General features: G+C 42.8%; 1 protein-coding gene across 4 annotated transcripts in view; it reads right to left on the bottom strand.

Moving 5' to 3' along the window:
- LOC124149602 (trichohyalin-like) overlaps positions 1–24,776 on the bottom strand; it is a 77,664-nt gene that overhangs the window by 19,682 nt on the left and 33,206 nt on the right. For all 4 annotated transcript variants that reach the window (XM_046521294.2, XM_046521292.2, XM_046521295.2 and 1 more), the window contains exons 2-5: positions 6,802–6,864; positions 4,720–4,858; positions 3,295–3,388; positions 747–903 (exon numbers count right to left, since the gene is read on the bottom strand). In XM_046521294.2, the coding sequence (XP_046377250.1) occupies positions 747–903; positions 3,295–3,388; positions 4,720–4,858; positions 6,802–6,864 (453 nt within the window). The remainder of the gene's footprint in view (positions 1–746; positions 904–3,294; positions 3,389–4,719; positions 4,859–6,801; positions 6,865–24,776) is intronic.

Genomic DNA, 24,776 nt, shown 5'->3' with positions numbered 1-24,776 from the left:
ACCATCTCATCCTACCGGGTACCCATTCACTGGGATGAACAGGGGCATATTACAAACAAAGTCACTTGCCTAAGATGACACAATGTGTTAGATGTTCAGTGTGAGGCAAGACAGACGCCCTTGAAACTCTCAGGGGTCAAGCTGATGAACACGGTTAACCGTCCAGCTACCAACGTTGGTAAACTTTACTTGATTGTGACCACGCGCATAGTATTTAACGTTAATGTGAGAGGAAAGCCCTATGTCATGCACATTGTAGACATCAACTATTTTGGCGAGTACGCCTACGGTGCTGACAAACCAAGAATCATCATCAGGGCGAATCTAGGCTTCGACCCACAATCACAGGATTCTGGTTTACTGAGGGGATGTAACTCTGAACAGTGAATGGTGGCCTTAAATTACTGGGCTATCTGCGCCCCATCTGGTATGAATCATAATCATCGGATACTGGCACGGCTAGGGATGTAACTCTGAGCAGTGAATGGTAGCCTTAGACTACTGGGCTATCAGCGCCCCATCTGGTACGAATCATAATCAACGATACTATCATGCCAAAGGGATGTAACTCTTAACAGCAAATGGTGATCTTAGGCTGCGGGGATACCAGTGCCTCCTCTGGTACGAAGCATAATTATCGGATACTGGCACGCTTAAGGGACACAACTCTTCATAATGAATGGTAGCCTTAGATTACTGGGCTACCCTTCCCCCCTTCTACCCAGAACTCCACCACTGTCACTGACCCCCATCGGCAGCGATGACGAGCCGCGCCTCCTCCGTATGCTGCGCCAGCTGCCGCTCCAGCTTCTCCCGCTGCTTCTGGAGCTGCTTCTCCTTCTTCTTCTCCAAATACTTCTCGTATTTCTTCTTCTCTCTCTCCTGAATCTGTCTTGCGATTTCCTGTAATGCAAGAGTATCATCAGTCACCATACCTATCATTATGTATGGCTCCGGGGGGGGGGGGTGTGTGAGTGAGTGAGTGAGTGAGTGAGTGAGTGAGTGAGTGAGTGAGTGAGTGTTGTTTGACGCCGCTCTCAGCAATATTACAGCTATATGACAGCGGTCTGTAAATAATCGAGTCTGGACCAGACAATCCAGTGATTGACGTCATGAGCATCGATCCACTGGCGCAAGTCTGTGTCCAGTATCACAGATTCAACAATCATATTGCTACAATCACTAAGTGAAATGAGGCTGACAAACCAGTGGTCAATAATGACAGCACCATCACAGCAGGGTTTGATGTCTCATCATTGTCAAGTTTGTTTGCTGTTTAACGCAGCTCTCAGCAATATTCCAGCTTTATGACAGTGGTCTGTAAATAACCGAGTCTGGACCAGACAATCCAGTGATTGACGTCATGAGCATCGATCCACGCAATTGGGATACGATGACATGGGTCCATCAAGTCAGCGAGGCTGATCACCCGATCCGGTTTTACTACACATTTAGCATGGTTCAAGCCCTGTCATGGCAACTTCACACATTGTAACCATGTGGAGAATCAAACCAGGGTCTTGTCAGCTTTAACCATTTGCCTAGCCTCAGCACCTGAGATGGTCTGCCAAAATGTTTTGAACACATCTGGGCTTCAAAAATCTATATAAAGCTCTGAAACAGTGTGCAGAGTGTCAAACAGCAAGGGATTTCTTAAAAATAGCTGTTTTTCTGTAATATTCAAATTAGGATTCACTAATAGAAATTACTCAAAAGTGTACCACAAAAAATATTATTGCATAATCTCTGCATACATATTACAATCTCGTTAAAATCAGATCTTTTACCCTGGTGAGATACCACCCTGTCAAGGTGGGGAACAAACCTCCGTATCTCCATACCTTATCAGGAACTGATGCCATCTTGTAGCAGGCCTCTCTTACATACCCTCACAGGACAGAGAGGTGTGGGATACGGCCCATATATCACTGTCCACATCAAGGTCAAGTTAGGCCCTGAGAGCTGGGATTGGTCTTTGAAGCTGACAAGTCTGACTGACCTGGTCTGTACAACTGTCATATCATTCAGCTTCTAGAAATGTTTCACATGTCAAATGCGTAACACACCACTTGTGATCCTACCCGTAACTCCGTATCTGTAGAGCCCTCATTTCCCCTTCATAACACTCACTCCACATTAGCCCCTATCTTCACACAGCTGAGTTCACCCCTTCCTTCATCTTCCCCAGGCAAGAGAGTTGACTGACTATGAAAGTCCAGTTTCCACCCTTGCCAAACTAGGCTGGTATTATGGCTGGACTAACAAGTCTATGCATAGTCCAATCAAAATCGCGCACCGAAATCGAAATCTGGTTCGTAAACTGTTGTGCAGCCTCTTTAAGGATGATGATAAAACTTTGAAGCTTTAAAAATATTTACCCGTATTTTCATAATGATGACTCCATCAATAGAATCCGACCTTGGCAATGTCGGATGTATGCACAGGTGGGTATTTCCCGCATATTCTCACAATCCTCATGTTGATTATCTGTATCTTTGCTCTCATCACTGATTGTCATATCTCTCCCGCTTTTCGAATCAATTTTTTGGTAATTGCGTTTATCTAACGTTTTGAGCAATTGAGTTTTTACTCTAGGGTTTCTATTCTAATTGGGTTGTTACATTTTTCATTGGGTAACCAATATTTTTTCACTCATCTATTTATCACTCTATTGGGTTTTTCCGAAAATTAGAGAACATTTTAAGATAGAAAAAAATGAAATAATGTTTTAGATGTATATATCTGTTCTACATATATAGGCTTGACTCGGAAAGTTAATTAGCTCGTAATTGTGTTTTGGAAATTAGCTCTTTTGTACGCATGCTGAAAAAGCTTCATTGGGTATTTACGCGTGCTGTATTTATTGTATGAGTTTTTCATTTAATGCACGTGTTTCTGTATGCGAGTTAATTGAAAATAATTGGGTTTTTAATATTTTTTGGGGGTATTTTATGCAAATACGCAGCTGATCTGCAGTTCTTAGTACACTACATCAAAACGATCTTGAAGCTTGGATATTGAATTTTCCAGGCTTGCACATGCACAGAGGGCAACGGAAGAAAGATGCTATTACTTGCACAACTAATTATGGATAGTTGATGGTGAAGAGACGTCTGTTGAAAATCTGAAGTGTCATGGCAAGCCCTATTGCAGGAATATTTCACTGAAGTAACAGATGTCGAGTTTTTACAAGAATAAGGGGTAATGTTGCTGCCTTTCACTGAATAGTTTTGGAATAATCACATTTCATTGCAATCAAAAAGGATGATGAAGCAGGTGGGGTCTAAAGCTCACCTGGTCCTCCACTTCACGCATCTTCTGTCTCTGAAGGTCCTCCACCTCCAGCTGCACCTTCATCCGCTGTGCCACCTTCTCATCCTCCTCCGCTCTGCAACATGACCACCTCATGTTGACTTCTTGATACAGCACAGATAATTAACCAATGTCACAGACTTCACTTATGTTCACAAATGTCAGTACTCACTGAGCACTGAGAGCAGGCAACATTGTGTTAAGGTGTTGGTGAATGTCGGTACTCACTGAGCACTGAGAGCAGGCAACATTGTGTTAAGGTGTTGGTGAATGTCGGTACTCACTGAGCATTGAGAGATGGCAACATTGTGTTAAGGTGTTGGTGAATGTCGGTACTCACTGAGCATTGAGAGATGGCAACATTGTGTTAAGGTGTTGGTGAATGTTGGTACTCACTGAGCACTGAGAGCAGGCAACATTGTGTTAAGGTGTTGGTGAATGTCGGTACTCACTGAGCATTGAGAGATGGCAACAATGTGTTAAGGTGTTGGCGAATGTCGGTACTCACTGAGCATTGAGAGATGGCAACATGGTGTTAAGAGTGTTGGCGAATGTCGGTACTCACTGAGCATTGAAAGATGGCAACATTGTGTTAAGGTTTTGGTGAATGTCGGTACTCACTGAGTATTGAGAGCTCTGAACATTGTGTTAAGGTGTTGGTGAATGTCGGTGCTCACTGAGCATTGAGAGATTGCAACATTGTGTTAAGGTGTTGGTGAATGTCGGTACTCACTGAGCATTGAGAGATGGCAACAATGTGTTAAGGTGTTGGCGAATGTCGGTACTCACTGAGCATTGAGAGATGGCAACATGGTGTTAAGAGTGTTGGCGAATGTCGGTACTCACTAAGCATTGAGAGATGGCAACATTGTGTTAAGGTTTTGGTGAATGTCGGTACTCACTGAGCATTGAGAGATGGCAACATTGTGTTAAGGTGTTGGTGAATGTCGGTGCTCACTGAGCATTGAGAGATGGCAACATTGTGTTAAGGTGTTGGCGAATGTCGGTACTCACTGAGCATTGAGAGATGGCAACATGGTGTTAAGAGTGTTGGCGAATGTCGGTACTCACTGAGCATTGAGAGATGGCAACATTGTGTTAAGGTTTTGGTGAATGTCGGTACTCACTGAGTATTGAGAGCTCTGAACATTGTGTTAAGGTGTTGGTGAATGTCGGTGCTCACTGAGCATTGAGAGATGGCAACATTGTGTTAAGGTGTTGGTGAATGTCGGTGCTCACTGAGCATTGAGAGACTGCAACATTGTGTTAAGGTGTTGGTGAATGTCGGTACTCACTGAGCACTGAGAGCCGGCAACACTGTGTTAAGGTGTTGGTGAATGTCGGTACTCACTGAGCATTGAGAGATGGCAACATTGTGTTAAGGTGTTGGTGAATGTCGGTACTCACTGAGCATTGAGAGCCTGCAGCTGCTGGTAGCGGTTTTCCTGCATCTGCTTCTCCTCCTCACTCTGCACAACCTTCGCCACTGGAATGTCTTCTCTCACCGTTCGCCGGTTCTTCCGATTCAACCCATAGTGGAAGTCAACTACAAGACACAGGTCGTATCATGTGAGACACAAAATCATTTTCATACTGTAGGCAAAACAATCCCTTAATGCTTGCCAAAAAACAAGTCATGACCTGCAGGTTGTGAGTTCTAATTCCCCCCCCACACACACAATGTGTTTTTTAGTATGAAACGAGTTCACTCTTCCATGCATCAGTGCATCTGTCCATCCACACAAGATATCGTTTCCGGAGCAGACCTTATAATATTTCTTGACCAAACTTGGCAAATACATAGGCCCAGTAGTAAACTGGTGCCTTTTGACAGTTTGGGATGTTTTCAGTATTTTCTTTTGACATGCAATCAACATAACAAACTGATGTACTGATGACACGCATTTACCAATGCGGGCATATCAATAACTCTGTCCTCTTGTTTTATCTGAAGATACCTCTAAATAACGTTAGATTGCAGGAGGAGAGTGATGGACGAATGTCTTGTCTCTGAACTACCACACCTACAGCCTCGTCACTGTGAACTACTGAGTGAGTGAGTTTGGTTCTACGCCGCTTTTAGCAATATTCCATCAAAATCACAATGGGGGACACAAGAAATAGGCTTCACATATTGTACCCCTGTGGGGAATCGAACCCAGGTCTTCGGCATGATGAGCAAACGCTTTAACCACGAGGCTACCCCACTGTCCTAATCATTGTAAATTACTGAGCCATCAGATAACTACCGACTTTGTGGTGTGGTGGATAGGGGGTCTGCCTCAAGAACAGATCTCTGGCTACTTCACACCAAACCATGTTAAGCGGTTGTTAATGTTATTGTTGGTGTTCAGCATTAAGGTTATAAAACAAGGACTAATCGGTTTCCAGTTTGGACCAATTGGGGTATCCATGTTTTATTGTGGCATGGTATCCATGTTAAACTGTGCCATGGTATCTCTGTGCGCAAAGTTTAGACAAAGGGCATTAGTCCCAATTTGCATGTGTGCCCACTCATTCACATATCGACGTGCAAGCACGCACACATGCTCGCACCTGCATATATATCACTTTATAAGTGCAATAATCTTGAACGCAACGTTAACCCGAATCACTCACCTCTGAGACAAGGTGATCGTAGCACTAAGACTGGCGCAAGTCAGTGTCCAGTATCACAGATTCAACAATCATATTGCTACCAACACTAAGTGAAATGAGGCTGACAAACCAGTGGTCAATGGTGACAGCACCATCACAGCTGTGTGGGTTTGATGTCTCATTATTGCAAAGATGTTTACTGTTTAACACCGCCCTCAGCAATATTCCAGCTATATGATGGCAGTGTGTAAATAATTGAGTCTGGACCAGACAATCCAGTGATTGACATCATGAGCATCAATCCACGTCACTGGGATACTATGACATGCATCAACCAAGTCAGGGAGCCTGACCACCCGATCCCGTTAGTCGCCTCTTACGACAAGCATTGTCGCCTTTTACGGCAAGTATTGGTTGCTGAAGGCCTATTTTACCCCGTATCTTCACGGGTCAATGATGATGATGATGATGATGATGATGATTAACAAACAGTTAAATGTCTGATTTTGTTTGTTTGTTTGTTGTTTAACGCTGCACTCAACAGTATTCCAGCTATATGATGGCAGTCTGTAAATAATTGAGTTTCGACCAGACAATCCAGTGATTAACATCATGAGCATCATGAGAATACTATGACATGCATTCAGCAAGTCAGTGAGCCTACCACGGTAAGAGTTGGGCTCCCTCAGTGTCACCTCGTCCTAACAGTAATAACTCTTCATGCTCTCTAAGCAATAGTAGGAGTTTCAGCAATCAGTCTTGGATGGTCACAGATATCAACCTCTGCAGCCACTGTGTCCAACCAATCCCATGACACGCATTGGTTACATCCTTGTATTACATGTCATGCACATATGTTGCCATAGTAACAGCTAGAAGTGAGCCACTTACACTCCTCGTTCTGCATCTGGTACGCCGTCACGCCATCTTCATGGACCAGCCACTGGCGGCACACTGAAACATACAAGGGACATAACAATGTACTTGCCGTCTCATGTACCCGGAAACATTGACCTATACACATGAGGGTGGGGGGGGGTAATAACACACTTGGTGTGTGATATGATGCTTATCACCCGGAAACATAGACCTATACACATGAGGGTGGGGGTAATAACACACTTGGTGTGTGATATGATACTTACCACCCGGAAACATAGACCTATACACATGAGGGTGGGGGTAACAGCTCACTTGGTGTGTGATATGATACTTACCACCCGGAAACATAGACCTATACACATGAGGGTGGGGGTAACAGCTCACTTGGTGTGTGATATGATACTTATCACCCGGAAACATAGACCTATACACATGAGGGTGGGGGTAACAGCTCACTTGAGTTGTAATAACACTTGGTGTGTGATATGATACTTATCACCTGGAAACATAGACCTATACACATGAGGGTGGGGGTAACAGCTCACTTGGTGTGTGATATGATACTTACCACCCGGAAACATAGACCTATACACATGAGGGTGGGGGTAACAGCTCACTTGGTGTGTGATATGATACTTATCACCCGGAAACATAGACCTATACACATGAGGGTGGGGGTAACAGCTCACTTGAGTTGTAATAACACTTGGTGTGTGATATGATACTTATCACCTGGAAACATAGACCTATACACATGAGGGTGGGGGTAACAGCTCACTTGGTGTGTGATATGATACTTATCACCCGGAAACATAGACCTATACACATGAGGGTGGGGGTAACAGCTCACTTGGTGTGTGATATGATACTTATCACCCGGAAACATAGACCTATACACATGAGGGTGGAGGGGGGGGTAATAACACACTTGGTGTGTGATATGATACTTATCACCCGGAAACATAGACCTATACACATGCGGGTGGAGGGGGGGGTAACAGCTCACTTGGTGTGTGATATGATACTTATCACCTGGAAACATAGACCTATACACATGCGGGTGGGGGTAACAGCTCACTTGGTGTGTGATATGATACTTATCACCCGGAAACATAGACCTATACACATGCGGGTGGAGGGGGGGGTAACAGCTCACTTGGTGTGTGATATGATACTTATCACCTGGAAACATAGACCTATACACATGCGGGTGGAGGGGGGGGTAACAGCTCACTTGGTGTGTGATATGATACTTATCACCCGGAAACATAGACCTATACACATGAGGGTGGGGGTAACAGCTCACTTGAGTTGTAATAACACTTGGTGTGTGATATGATACTTATCACCTGGAAACATAGACCTATACACATGAGGGTGGGGGTAACAGCTCACTTGGTGTGTGATATGATACTTATCACCCGGAAACATAGACCTATACACATGAGGGTGGGGGTAACAGCTCACTTGGTGTGTGATATGATACTTATCACCCGGAAACATAGACCTATACACATGCGGGTGGGGGTAACAGCTCACTTGGTGTGTGATATGATACTTATCACCCGGAAACATAGACCTATACACATGCGGGTGGAGGGGGGGGTAACAGCTCACTTGGTGTGTGATATGATACTTATCACCTGGAAACATAGACCTATACACATGCGGGTGGAGGGGGGGGTAACAGCTCACTTGGTGTGTGATATGATACTTATCACCCGGAAACATAGACCTATACACATGAGGGTGGGGGTAACAGCTCACTTGAGTTGTAATAACACTTGGTGTGTGATATGATACTTATCACCTGGAAACATAGACCTATACACATGAGGGTGGGGGTAACAGCTCACTTGGTGTGTGATATGATACTTATCACCCGGAAACATAGACCTATACACATGAGGGTGGGGATAACAGCTCACTTGGTGTGTGATATGATACTTATCACCCGGAAACATAGACCTATACACATGCGGGTGGAGGGGGGGGTAATAACACACTTGGTGTGTGATATGATACTTATCACCCGGAAACATAGACCTATACACATGCGGGTGGAGGGGGGGGTAATAACACACTTGGTGTGTGATATGATACTTATCACCCGGAAACATAGACCTATACACATGCGGGTGGAGGGGGGGGTAATAACACACTTGGTGTGTGATATGATACTTATCACCCGGAAACATAGACCTATACACATGCGGGTGGAGGGGGGGGTAACAGCTCACTTGGTGTGTGATATGATACTTATCACCCGGAAACATAGACCTATACACATGCGGGTGGAGGGGGGGGTAACAGCTCACTTGGTGTGTGATATGATACTTATCACCTGGAAACATAGACCTATACACATGAGGGTGGGGGTAACAGCTCACTTGGTGTGTGATATGATACTTATCACCCGGAAACATAGACCTATACACATGCGGGTGGGGGTAACAGCTCACTTGAGGTGTAATAATATACTTGGCATGTGATATGATACTTATCACCTGGAAACATAGACCTATACACAAGCGGGTGGGTGGTGGGTAACAGCTCACTTGAGGTGTAGTAATACACTTAGTGTGTGATATGATACTTTTCACCTGGAAACATACATGTTCATTGTTTGTTGTTTAATGCCACGCTCAGCAATATTCCAGCAATATGACGGCGGTCTGTAAATAATCGAGTCCGGACCAGACAATCCAATGATTGATATCATGAGCATCGATCCACCCATTGGGATACGATGACATACATCAACCAAGTCAGCGAGGTTGACCCCTGATCCCGTTTGTCGCCTCTTACAACAAGCATAGTCGCCTTTTACGGCAAGAATGGGTTGCTGAAGACCTATTCTACTCCGAATCTTCACGGGTCACATACATGTACACACATGAAGGGTGTAACAATACACTTGGCATGTGAAATTATACCTGTCATGGCAACCACCTAATCCTCGATTTAGTCGGCTCTTACCAGCATTGGTTACCACGGTGACTGGTCAGAGAGTAACGCAGTGAACATCCTAGATGTTATAGATCCAAACACTTCACCCAACGTCATGGTCAAGGTCGAATTATACCTTATGGTAGGCTATACCATACATTCTATTTAATACAAAGGCTGTATGTACCTTTCCTTTCAATACAGGCTATACTGTTATTGCTTGTAATGATTTATGCCAACGCTTGACACAAACAATGTACAACTGCAGGAAACGCCCTCCTGCTGCACGCAAAGTCACTCAGTCAGCACAAACGGCTAAAATCTATTTCAGCTGTTTAAAATTGAATTGGCAAATCGAACATATCTATACTACTACAAATTAAACAAAAAAAACCAGCATTATCACTATCCCCCGCCATGGTCCACATGAGAATATTGCCTGTTCATATACAATGATGTAGTCGTGAATATAAACTACAATAAGCCTTAAAAAGAGATAGGCACTAGAGTGGCTTTGTATCATCAGAAAAAATTATACTTGTGAAATAAATAGACACAAAATGCCCCTTTTCTGGAAAAAACAATTTATGGCACCAGTTCTCTTAGATAAGCATGCAAACTTTTATTCATGTAGCGTCATGTTTCTGTGAAAACTTGTCCCCATTTCACGCAGTATGAAAAGCATTGAGCAAGGGCCATAACTCTTTATTTAAAACATCAGTTTCCGAACAAATATAAGATCAAGAATATCAGTGTGTAAAGTTTTATTTCTCTGACTTAAATAGTTTGTGAGAAAATTTGTCCCCTTTGAGAAGCGAGCAGAGGGACAGATAATAACACCCACGAATGAAAGGCAGTGTGTTGCAATGCCCAACAAGCATGACAGCTTACCTATAGTCATATGAAAAATAACTGTGCTCTTTAACTTCTTTTGAGTAGTATATTTGAGAAAGCAATATCTTCTTTCTAACTGGACACTTTTCATGATGAACATGGTTAACATTTATACTAAGTTATCCTATAATAATTAGATCCACATCAAGTGCTTTTATGAGTTATCATGGTGTAATATTTATACATCATTTCATATAATTATAGTTTAGCAAGTAATATTTATCATCAGGTAAAATGTATATATAAAATATTACACCATGATAACTCATAAAAGCACTTGATGTGGATCTAATTATTATAGGATAACTTAGTATAAATGTTAACCATGATAATACCAAGTGAGTGAGTATGGTTTTACGCCGCTTTTAGCAATATTCCAGCAATATCACGGCGGGGGACACCAGAAATGGGCTTCACACATTGTACCCATGTCGGGAATCGAGCCCAGGTCTTCGGCTTGACGAGCGAACGCTTTAACAACTAGGCTACCCGACCGCCCCCCTGATGATACCAAGTGGGTGAGGTCCCTTTCAGAGAGTGAGTCAGTGATGCTTTTATTCCGAAAAGACATGAGTGATTGAATATGGTTTTACGCCGCTTTTAGCAATATTCCAGCAATATCACAGCAGGGGACACCAGAAATGGGCTTCACACATTGTACCCATGTCGGGAATCGAACCCAGGTCTTCGGCTTGACGAGCGAACGCTTTAACAACTAGGCTACCCGACCGCCCCCATGATGATACCAAGTGGGTGAGGTCCCTTTCAGAGAGTGAGTCAGTGATGCTTTTATTCCGAAAAGACATGAGTGATTGAGTATGGTTTTACACCGCTTTTAGCACTATTCCAGCAATATCACAGCAGGGGACACCAAAAATGGTTTTCACACATTGTATCCGGTTCTTTGGCATGAAACGAAATGATCAACATCAGTTCCATCAATCAGCCAGAATGTCCAGAAATACAAGGAATGATTGTTCACAGTCTTACTGATGGTAAGGGGGAGTGAGAAAGTCGGTTTTATCATAGGTTTCTGGCGTCCCCAAGGGACACAACTCTGCACAACAAATTGCAGGACCTGAGTGAGTGAGTGAGTCTGGTTTAACGCTGCTTTTAACAGTATTCCAGTCATATCACGGCGTGTCAGCTTAATGTGGGAGGAAAGCCCAAAGTGATGCAGGTCTCAGACATTTACCACTTCGGTGAAACACACAGGCACGGGTATGGTGCTGATAAACCTAGAAACATAATCGGGGCGAACCGGGATTCGAACCCACAATCATAGGCTTCTGGCTAGCCTAAGGGACGCAACTCTGCACAGCGAATTGCGGCGCCTTAGACGACTGGGCCACCCTTGCCCCCTGCAGGACCTGACCTGACTGGGACCTGAGATTTGAACCCAGATAATACTGACAGCAAAGGGACACAACTCTGCATGGCAAGCTGTGTAACTTTTGACATGAAGCTATCGTCGTCGTCACTGTGATCTAAAACCAGGGTGAGCTGCCAGTCAGGCGTTGGTTGAATGGCTGGGACACTACAGACCTTAATCCAGCTTAACAATAGGTACTGAATATCTTTTTCAACTGTCTACGAACTCGTCCAGTATGACAATCCTATTTCCCTGTGCTACGTGTCAATAAATATTCCTGTACACAAAGCCAAGCCTGACAATAGCTGTGACTCATCTCAATTTGATGACAATCCTATCACAGTGAACAGGTAGAAACCAGACCAAGTCTATAAACAAAGTTACATATCCTGTAAACCAGTCAAGCATGTGGGCTGATACGTGTCGTATACCCGTGTTTACATAAGCACTGGACGGCCTGGAGAAACAGGCCAAACTTGTTCCACCTGATGTTACACCAACTCACATTCAACACTGGTGAATGGATCTAAACACTCCCACGCTCCCAAACGTCACCCAGAGCTTGAAGTAGGAGATATGTGTCTTAATTGTCCATTAACAGTATGATCTTGAGAAAAGCCAAAAGGAAGAAAATATTATCAGTTTAACCACTTTAACTGCCAAAAAATTGTTCATTTTTAAGAATTATGAAACTGAAAAAACTAGGAGCGCCACTCTACATCATGCAGCTATGATGGCTGTCATTTACGTTTCGCCTGTCATGTGTGCTTGTTCAGTCCTTAGGGTTTGTTGCATCAGGGTTAGGGTAGGTTAACCCTTTATGATGCCCAGAGTTGGGTGCCCCTTGCCAGTCAAACAGTTACACAATCTTCAGGGTTAGGTGCACGTGCCCCTCGTCTATCAATCACCCTCTACAATCCTAAGGGTCAGGCGCCCCTTGTCTATCAAACAACTTCTACAATCCTTAGGGTCAGGTGCCCTTGTCTATCAAACACCCTCTACAATCCTTAGGGTCAGGTGCCCCTTGTCTACCAATCACCCTCTACAATCCTTAGGGTCAGGTGCCCCTTGTCTATCAAACACCTTCTACAATCCTAAGGGTCAGGTTCCCCTTGTCTATCAATCACCTTCTACAATCCTTAGGGTCAGGTGCCCCTTGTCTATCAAACACCCTCTACAATACTTAGGGTCAGGTGCCCCTCGTTTCAATCACCCTGTACAATCCTTAGGGTCAGGTGCCCCTCGTCTATCAAACACCCTCTATAATCCCTAGGGTCAGGTGCCCCTCGTCTATCAAACACCCTCTACAATCCTTAGGGTCAGATGCCCCTCGTCTATCAAACACACTCGACAATCCTTAGGGTTAGGTGCCCTTGTCTATCAAACACCCTCTACAATCCTTAGGGTCAGGTGCCCCTTGTCTATCAAACACCCTCTATAATCCTTAGGGTCAGGTGTCCCTCGTCCATCAAACACCTTCTACAATCCTTAAGGTCAGGTGCCCCTCGTCTATCAAACATCCTCTTCAATCCCTAGGGTCAGGTGCCCCTCGTTTCAATCACCCTCTTGTTTCTTCCAGTTAGTAAGGTAAGTTTTACCACCTGTTAACGACTGTTTCAAAATTAATCATATATATTCCAAGGGACATCTGCCATATTAATCATCAAGTTTTGAGTTTCGGGGTTAAAAGCAACTTAAGCAAATGCACACTTGATTGCTACAATTGTGTGCATGTGACTTAATCAGGTTCTAAACAGTACTGGGAATACAAGCACTGATTATGTGTGATAGCGCCCATGGTCCTATGTTAAGTGTATGTGACTCGTTAGTTTAGCCCAGTCAACACAAATCCACCTTCCCCTACACAAATTGGAATCAGAAAAGTGTGCATGGTCAAGTGCATTCAACAGAATAATTTTTTAACAAAAAGTAACTTTCAAAAACTTTCAAAACAATAACTATCGAATATTGTAGTTTGGGCCACTGTAAATACAACGCACAAATAAGCTGAGCTAATAAAAGATATGGCAAGACTAAAATCTACTGAAAGCCACGTTCGGACTAGTATACCATGGTATACTGACATGACAAACCCAAACATTTGCAACAAAGTAACACAACAAATCCAACAGTTACAATACGGCTCTGTGTCACTCTGGCTTGGAGCCCTAAGTATGGAGCTTCTTAGCTTTGTCTTCCTGTTATTACCCCATGTACCTAAGCTGAACAGTCCATAAACCAGAAAATAAAATAAACATGGCCAAAATAAAACATCCTTTGACAAAATCACATGAAGAAAATCTTCAATAGAAATTGCCATACCCATGGGATGAATCCAATAAAGTTAACCTCCACTGTTACTTGGACTGCCTCCGTGGTCTAGTGGTGGAGTGTCCACCCAGAGATGGGAAGGCCCGGGGTTCGATCCCCGGCCGCGTCATACCAAAAGACGTTAAAAGATGGTACTTGTTGTTACCCTGTCTCGCAATCGGCATTAAGTGGCTAAAACAAGGACTGGTCGGCTCGGAGTCAGTTTTCTGTGTCTGAGTGGGGCCTTGTATCTCAGTGGGCTAGCACTATAAATCGGCATCAGTCCGGTCTAGTACAAGCAGCCACACAAACACACACACGTGCATGCACGTCGCTATATAAGTGCAATAATCTTGGGCGTGACGTTAAACCCCATTTCACCTCACCTCACCTTGTATCTCAGTGGGGTAGCACTATAAATTGGCATCAGTCCGGACTAGTACAAGCAGCCACTGACACACACACATGGATGAACGTCGCTATATAAGTGCACTAATCCCATTTCATCTCATCTCTCATCTCAACTGTTACTCAAAAAGTAGTCCTACTAGACACATGCTTTGATAACCTTTCGACCCTCTGATTTCTATCACCAAATTCAAATTAAGTCTACCTGAGCACGTTCCAAAACTTAAACCGGGATGGTGGGGTAGCCTAGTGGTTAAAGCATTTGTTCGCCACACTGAAGACCAGATTCGATGATCCACATGGGTACAATGTGTGAAGCCCATTTCTGGTGCCCCCCTGCAGTGATAATGCTTGAATATTGCTAAAAGCGGCGTTAAACCATACTCACTCACTAAAACTTAAACCAACATCAAACTAACCTTTTCAAAACCTGCTGCATATCTCCATCTGTTTGATGAAAGTTTCATTTGTTTATGTCCTACATGCTTTATTTGCCACCATGTTCCCCCGAGTCGGGACAATCATGTGGTTTAAAGTTCGAGCCCATCATAACATTAACATTCTTGTCATGACATTCAAAGGTCAGACAGCTTGTAAACCCATCACAGACACTAATCCCTGCCGTGTCCTCCATCCCCCTCAGTCCCCACTGTATTTTAAACACCACATAAAACTTCTGCACTATACAGTATCAGTTTATATTCATATTCCAATTCCAATTCAGGTGAGGTGAGGTGAAAAGGGGTTTAACGTCGCGTCCAAGATTATTGCACTTATATTGCGACGTGCATGTACGTGTGTGTGTTTGTGTGGCTGCTTGTACTAGTCCGGACTGATGCCGATTTATAGTGCTAGCTCACTGAGATACCATGCCGCAGTTTAACATGAATACCCCACTCAGGCACAGAATACTGACTCTGAGCCGACCAGTCCTTGTTTTAGCCCCTTAATGCCGAGCGAAGGGTAACAACAAGTACCATCTTTTAACGTCTTTTGGTATGACGTGGCCGGGGATCGAACCCCGGACCTTCCGCTCTCCGGGCGGACGCTCTACCACAAGACCACGGAGGCGGTCCCCAATTCAGAAGATCCTGAGCTGGGGCAGGGGGAACAAGTGGGTATCAGTAAAATTTAGGGCTGGCTATCGATATAGATTATAGAGATGGATAATCGCTAACTAAATATCGATCAATTATCGATGAATATCGGAGAAGTAACTTTAAGCAAATATGCAAGAAAATCCCGAAAGGATTTAACATATTTCACACCACTGGTAAGCAGTGACACATTTATTCATAGATTACTATGTTGACATTTGAGATGTAACAAAAACATTGCTTTTTGTCTTCGACAATTGACATTATTGACAATAACAAGTCTGTTTGGGTAAATCTAAACTTTTTTCATCATAACAGTTTATGTTGTTTGTTCGTTCGTTGTTTTAGGCCGCACTCAGCACTATTCCAGTTATATGACAGCGGTCTGTAAATAATCGAGTCTGGACCAGACAATCCAGTGATTGATATAATGAGCATCGATCCGAGGTATTTGGATCGATGACATGCTTCAACCAAGTCAGCGAGCCTGACCACCCGATCCCGTTAGTCGCCTCGTATGACAAGCATAGTCACCTTTTACGGATAGCATGGGTTGCTGAAGACCTATTCTACCCTGGAATCTTCACGGTTCTAATAGTTTATGGAAGTTATTATTAATGACAGCAATTTCATAATGATAATCGTTAATATTTCTTCCCATCGACGATAATTCCAATTATTGATCTTTTTAGCCAGTCCTAGTAACATTTGGGGCCTTTAATCAGTTGTCATTATATTTTCAGTTCTTCAGAAACAACAGATGAATTGCGGACACTCCATCAAAATGCAATCTCATCTCGATGCGAATTGTCTATCTGTCTGAAAGGAAACATGGTGACAGCTGGTTCTGCTTTTGTTTTATTTCTGTCATTTGTATTTTGTAAACACCAAACACAGAGAGATAGTTTTGCATGACTCACGAGACTTTAGCATGATAACGTTGGTTTGTTGTTTAACGCCGCACTCAGCAATATTACAGCTATATGATGGCGGTCTGTAAATAATCAAGTCTGGACCAGACAATCCAGTGATTGATATCATGAGCATCGATCAACGCAATTGGGATACGATGACCTACATCAACCAAGTCAGCGAGTCTGACCACCCGATCCCGTTAGTCGCCCCTTACGACAAGCATAGTCACCTTTTACGGCGAGCATGGGTTGCTGAAGGCCTATTCTACCCTGGATCTTCACAGGTTAGCATGATAACGATAAACAGTCAACTCTTAATTTACACTAAACAGTTGATCTTCTACGACAAAAATTTGAATCATCTCACGTTTACGGAAATTTTACAATTATTGGTTGTTTTACGCCAAACAGTATTCTTCATCAGGACCCTCAATTCACCTTCACGAGACTTTAGCAAGATTACGAGAAACAGCAAACTTACATTAAACAGTTTTTTATATTTTACGATAAAAATTTGAATCATGTCACGTTTAGAATAGGATATTTTTCATTTATTAGTTGTTTCACGTCAAACAGCATACCCCATCAGGACCCTCAATTCATTGTCTGATGGAGAAGAGTGTGAGGGATGTTTACATATACTCCAGTGGCCGACTCGTACACTAGAGCTGTATTAGGAACAAAACCAATGGTATTGATCTGTGATAACCATATCACTGTCACTAACAGTTTCAACACCTTGCTTAATAACATACAGCTTCTGGCTGTCTAGACGGACCGCTAGGTATGGACATGGCTGTATGGTGCGTCTATCATCACCATGTGATCACATCATGACGGCTCTAATTGACAGATGAGTCGATTTATATCAAGTTAATCCTGAGAATATCTGGGATGGATGAAATGCTGAGTAATAGCGTTAGGAATGATGTGGTCTTGTTGTACAGCGTTAGCTTGGCCAATGGTTAATGCTCTTGGTCTATATATGGCTTAAATAAAAGAATTGGTTCTTAGACAATGACTTTTGAAAAAATAGAGTGGGCGGGCAGCGGTTTTTCGTGTTTTTTTCGCTTGTTCAAACCAAAGGGCCTCCCTACATAAACAAGCATACAAACTCCTATTGCCGCCATGACCATAACACGAGATGCACAGTAAAGCACAAGTCAGCGAACCTGACCACCCGATCCCGTTAGTCACCTCTTACGACAAGCACAGTCACATTTTACAGCAAGAATGGGTTGCTGAAGACCTGTTCTACCCCGGCTCTTCACAGGTCGGCTGGACTAAAGAGTCTATGCATAGTCCAATCAAAAACATTGTAATAGCCACTGGTGGCACTACAATAGAGCCCAGAAATTCCAGCCTAGTGCGGCAAGGGTGGAAGCTGGACTATAGTCTGTTAACACCCTTGCCTCGGTCAGATGAAAATCACTGACATGATGGCGACATGGTCTTCAACAGTGGACAAATAAATTTCACAGTTTACCTGCTTGTGGGCCAGTGAACGCCAGTTTCATTATCGACGTCCATGTACATGATGTATGCTATGGGGGATATACATGATATACAACAGGCTAGGGTCTAATATATTAGGTGTATATATATATAACGATGTATGGCCTGTTGGTATTTACTTTCTGTACGGTATGTCTTCATCGCAGCCATGTTTTTTAATCGTGTGCAGCGAGAGCAGCTGCCATAATGGTAGCGCCGGTGATGATGTCTCTCGCCCATGTCTGCGTGTCCTTGGCAACCTGTTAATTCACTGAACGTAGAAAATGCAAGCTAAGGGAAACACTGCATTATTCAAGGGCTTTTGAAATGTCATGTTAAATGTTGCACCACACATGTATTCTGTTGATTCTTGGCCCTCAAATCAACACAAACGCATGGCGCTTTATTGACAAGGCATGTGAACACTAAGACATGTGAACTATAAGACATGTGAACACCAATGCATGTGAACACTAATGCCAATGAACATCAATGCATGTGAACACCAATGCATGCGAAAACCATTGCATGTGAACACCAATGCATGTGAACACCAATGGCAATGAACCAAAATGCCTGCACAAAACCAATGCATGTGAACACCAATGTCAATGAACACCAATGCATGTGAACCCCAATGCATGTGAACACCAATGAACCCCAATGCATGTGAACACCAATGGCAATGAACCCTAATGCATGTGAACACCAATGAACCCCAATGCATGTGAACACCAAGGCATGTGAACACCAATGGCAATGAACCCTAATGCATGTGAACACCAATGGCAATGAACCCCAATGCATGTGAACACCAAGGCGTGTGAACACCATGGCAATGAACCCTAATGCATGTGAACACCGATGGCAATGAACCCCAATGCATGTGAACACCAATGCATGTGAACACCAATGCATGTGAACACCAATGAACCCCAATGCATGTGAACACCAATGGCAATGAACCCTAATGCATGTGAACACCAATGGCAATGAATCCCAATGCATGTGAACACCAATAGCAATGAACCCTAATGCATGTGAACACCAATGGCAATGAACCCCAATGCATGTGAACACCAATGGCAATGAACCCCAATGCATGTGAACACCAAGGCATGCGAACACCACTGCCAATGAACACCAAGACATGCAAATACCAATACATATGGCTTACTGAAGGCACTTTAAGCAACATCCAGGCACAGGGTTGTTATTTTATCAAGGACACATCACAGAAAGATGACATCACAGGAGTCTGTGAGTGAATGAAGTTTACACCACAGTCAGCAATGTTTGGGCCAGAAAAACCAGTGATTGACATTCCGAGGAGACGACACAGCCAGAGCAAGGTTACAAAGTTTTGTATTCTCACAATTCCATCGAGTCAAGATACACACACAAATGTAACAATAATTTTATTTTCAGCTCTTCATAATGTGTAGAAAGATGCTGAAAAGTGAAAACTGTGCTCTGGCTGAATCTAACAGAAATGTTTGTTTGTATGTTTGTTTGTTTGTTTGTTTGTTGTTTAATGCCACACTCAGCAATATTACAGCTATATGACGGCGGTCGGGATAAAATCGAGTCTGGACCAGACAATCCAGTGATTGACATCATGAGCATCGATCTATGCAATTGGGATCGATGACATGCATGAACGAAGTCAGCGAGCCTGACCACCCGATCCCATGAGTCGCCTCTTACGAGAAGCATAGTCGCCATTAAGGTTGCTGAAGACCTATTCTACCCCGGATCAGTTTAACAGAGTTAACATGAGTGACATCATCCAACATTACGTCAAGATGCTGTCTGTGTCATATAAACAATGGTCTTCCCTTACGTCAACAATACTTTTGAGCATGTAAAAATATTATAACACACTTAATTGACTGTTATAAACTCGCTTATAGTGAACCTCATGGTTACTAAAAGTTCTTATTTGACATGAAATAAAACTATACTGAACAAATAAAGTTAAGGATCATTTTGGGGATTTTTTTTAGTGCAGTATGAGCACGCAATTTCATAAAAAAAAAATTAAAAAAATTATTTGTGCTCCCTAACTTTCTTTGTTCAGTATAAGACCACACCAAAATTCAAACAACCTACACCAACTAAGGAGGAGTAAGTATGGTTTAACGCCGCTTTTAGCAATATTCCAGCAATATCACGGCGGGGGACACCCGAAATGGGCTTCACACATTGTACCCATGTCGGGAATCGAACCCGGGTCTTCGGCATGACGAGCGAACGCTTTACCACTAGGCTCCCCGACCGCCCCTACACCAACTAAGGGAGACAACTCCACTGAGCCTCCACTACACATGTTGCAGACAAATTCCTTGCCTGAAGTAGGTTCAGCTCTGATGGCAAGCAGCAGATGTCAGGGAAAAGTCAACACCAACAGATGTGTGGGCCTGCGCTATGCAATATCAGCTCGTTTTTGTCATCTTCATAATTCAGGCAGACTCGGCTGTCTGGTGATAACCGTCAAAACCCATTGCAAACACTGCCGACAACGCTTAGCTTGCAGCCATACAATAGGGTCATTGTTTACTGCAAAAGAACAGCCACGTTTACTGAACCTACAAATTTTACACAGATATAATTAAGTGAGTGAATTTTGTTTTATACTATACTATTCCAGCTATATCACATGGTCGGTAAATAATGGAGCTAAGGGCAATGACTGAGCAATGAGCAATGATTTCAACCATCAGTGCATGATGACTCAGCTTGGTCACATATTACCATATTTCTTCTATTAGATGCCTGGGTGTAAATTAATTTCCCACAAGCCGTTGACCCACGTCTATTAGAAGCGGGCACCTATTTTGTTTAATGTTGCATAGTGGCAACTCGCTACCAGTCACACATTACCGTATTTCTTCTATTAGATGCCTGGGTGTATATTAATTTCCCACAAGCCGTTGACCCACGTCTAATAGAAGCGGGCACCTATTTTGTTTAATGTTGCATAGTGGCAACTCACTACCGGTCACACATTACCGTATTTCTTCTATTAGATGCCTAGGCATACATCAATTTCCAACAAGCTTTTGACCCACGTCTATTAGAAGTGGGCACCTATTCTGTTTAAATGTAGCACAGTGGTAACTCACTACCGGTCACACATTACCATATTACTTCTATTAGATGCCTGGGTGTACATCAATTTCCAACAAGCTTTTGACCCACGTCTATTAGAAGTGGGCACCTATTCTGTTTAAATGCAGCACAGTGGTAACTCACTACCGTTCACACATTACCGTAATACTTCTATTAGACGCCAGGAAACGTTCATTAATAAGTGAAATGATTAATCACTACATACCATAGTTAATGTGATAATCATCAATTGAAGAACCTGTCATCCAACATCAAGCTAGAGATTTTTGTTTATTTTTTGGACACTGCATAAAAACCAGTGTCAATTAGTTGAAATACAGTATATGACCACCTGATCTGCATTTTGGTGCGTTTATAGGACCTTTAAATGTCTTGTCAAGAATTTGGAACAATGAATCTTTAATATTGTGCATACTGGATGCACATTTCTGCAGCGTGTACACCCTGGTAATACCCCTTGTCCAAGGTCCACAGTCTGGTGTTAAAAATATTCTAGAAATGTTCATGGAGTACTGGGAAAAATAGGTCATTGATTCCAAGTGTCTGGAATCTTCACATGAAATCTATTAAAAGAATAAGAGTTCAAATGGAACAACAGCGATAGAAACTAACTGTTTTAGTCAACTTGGGTTGTATACTCCCTAGGGAGCTGAGAATGAAAATCAAGTGCTCACTGATCCATTGACCGGGGTAATAATAGTGTAGCGCTATGAGCATGATGAGCATCCACTTGGTGAATGGAATCTGACGCACTATAAATGCACTTATTATTTTTAACTTGTCCTTGTAATGATCACATATAGAAAACCCCTTAAAAATGGCAAATTTCTACTAGTCCATATTAACTATTGGGCAGTTTGATAAGGACTAGTGCCAATTCCTAACACTGAACAAGAAACACATCCATGTCATCCAGTGAAACACCCCTGTCCTTCCATTTTTTCCAAACCGACATCACAGAAAACTGACAAGCTACGACTCAGGAATTACCTATCTCTAGCAAGTCTGGCCACAATCAACTCATCATGTCTAGGTATGCCTGGACAGGGTCGGGGAGTCCCAGTACGGAGACCTACTGGAGGACTGGGATCATTAGTGCCTGGAGCTCTGTGTATGAAGTCCATGTAATACAACACCCTCCCAGGAAAGTCGGACAAGATAAGGTATGCCTGGACAGGGTCAGGGAGTCCCAGTACCGAGACCTACTGGAGGACTGGGATCATTAGTGCCTGGAGCTCTGTGTATGAAGTCCATGTAATACAACACCCTCCCAGGAAAGTCGGACAAGATAAGGTATGCCTGGACAGGGTCGGGGAGTCCCAGTACCGAGACCTACTGGAGGACTGGGATCATTAGTGCCTGGAGCTCTGTGTATGAAGTCCATGTAATACAACACCCTCCCAGGAAAGTCAGACAAGATAACAAGCTGGCTAATTTGGAAGCCTTGTTTAAATATTGTAGTCCTACCTTCCTAACAACCATATCCATGTCAGTATTGAAAGTCAAGGTCAAATTGGGAATTCGAGCCTTTGTGATTTTGTTTTCATAAACTCCCTTTATGATCATATTCAAGTTAGATGATAAAAAAAAATTAATTGGTTTCTGGAATTTTGTTTTGTTCTTATAATGTCAGTGGTCCAAAAAATATATTAAAAATTGTCACAAGGCACATGAGTGTTGCCATTTTCTCACCTAAATGACTGCATATGCAGGTATTTCATATTGAGGGCTGTAACTCCATCTACACTGCTTTAAGCTTTGCAGTTAACATTTCACTATGTATTTGGTATTTGCAATGAATCAAAATCAGCATCAGGCAAAAAGAGGAGAGAAGTGTATTAGTGAGTGAGTTGGGTTTAACGCAGCTTTTAACAGTATTCCAGTCATATCACGGCGTGTCAGCTTAATGTGGGAGGAAAGCCCGAAGTGATGCAGGTCTCAGACGTTTACCACTTCGGGGAAACCCACGAGCACGGGTATGGTGCTGACAAACCTAGAAACATAATTGGGGCGAAGTGGGATTTGAACTCACAATCATAGGTTTCTGGCTAGCCTAAGGGACACAACTCTGAACAGCGAATCGCGGCGCCTTAGACGACTGGGCCACCCGTGCCCCCGAGAAGTGAATTATGTAATATAAGACTTCATAGACTATATTTTACAGTGTCCTATATATATACAAAAATACGCACTGAAAAAAAATAGGATGCAAAAAAAAACCATACACGAGTAAAAAGTTTATTTCACACATAACTTATTGTTGTTTTGTTTCAAGTTTCTCTCGCTCCCCAAACCCATGTGATAATGTGCATCCAATATTTGCTAGCCAGATTTCTGTGTGACCGCGGGAAACTGTGAAGTATCCAATGACGTTTCTCTTCCATGTCGTGTCCGTAATGGCATCGCTGATTGGTTTACAAGTCAGAAATAGAAATGTAAGCCAATCGCAGACCTTGTTAACAGTATTTGGTCACTGTCAAGGACTAAGGTAAAAATGGCCTCACCGAAACTTTGTCAAAAGAAAAATAGGTTTCAAGAAAGTTGGCTTGAAGAGCCAATGTACTCTTTCAACATCGTAGGCCATAGGCTTCATCTATCACATAAGAGTCTCTGGGAACTTGATGTCACAGCAGTTAAAGCTTTTGGTTGACTGGTGTTGAAAGAGTCAAGTGGCTAATCTATGAGGATTCAAAGATATTTAGTGTACACACATAAAAGCAGACACTTAAAAGTTTTAACCACATAACCACACATTTTACTTATGCTCAGAATGGTCTAAAGTTCACCATTACAGGTCCACATTTAACAAAATTTCTTTGGGCGGGGGCCATGCCCCCGAAACCCCCCTACATAGCTTCTCGCCTATGGTGCTGGTGGCTACCGCAACCAAGGGGACCCCATTATTTTGGAGATTCATGCAAACACTGTGTTAGTCTACCTTTTTCAAAACAAACTAATTTCAGTGATATTTAATGTTGAGTTTTTTAAAATTTATTTTGTTGAACCCTTAGAGTTCGTGGTTTTGAAAATATATCAGAAAAGTCATATTAATTTTATTTTCATTTTTCAATTCAGTGGATATATAAACCAACAACAAAATCAGTTGGGGAGCTGGGAATTTTAATTTTAATTTTAATTAGAGATGATATGTTTCTATCACTGTTTCAAGACACTCAAGGAGCAAAACTCTTTTGGGGGAACCCAAAATATTTTTCACTGAACCCAGCCAATAGTTGTTTTGGGGGTTGAAACCAGAGCCTAAATTATTTTTTTTCCCCCCAGTATTTTACCTCATGTACATCTACAAAAAGTTGGTGAAACAAAAAACAAACAAACTGTGTCTTCAAGGTCATAATAGCTGTAAGACACAGATGTCAGAGGTAAGATCACACTCATGTCTTGAGTCAGTGAGTG

The sequence above is a fragment of the Haliotis rufescens genome, unplaced genomic scaffold, assembly GCF_023055435.1.
Source record: "Haliotis rufescens isolate VD_foot unplaced genomic scaffold, xgHalRufe1.0.p SCAF_58, whole genome shotgun sequence".
Lineage (NCBI taxonomy): Eukaryota > Metazoa > Mollusca > Gastropoda > Lepetellida > Haliotidae > Haliotis > Haliotis rufescens.
The sequence above is the reverse complement of the archived record's forward strand: the minus strand, read 5'-3'. Positions and strand labels throughout refer to the sequence as shown.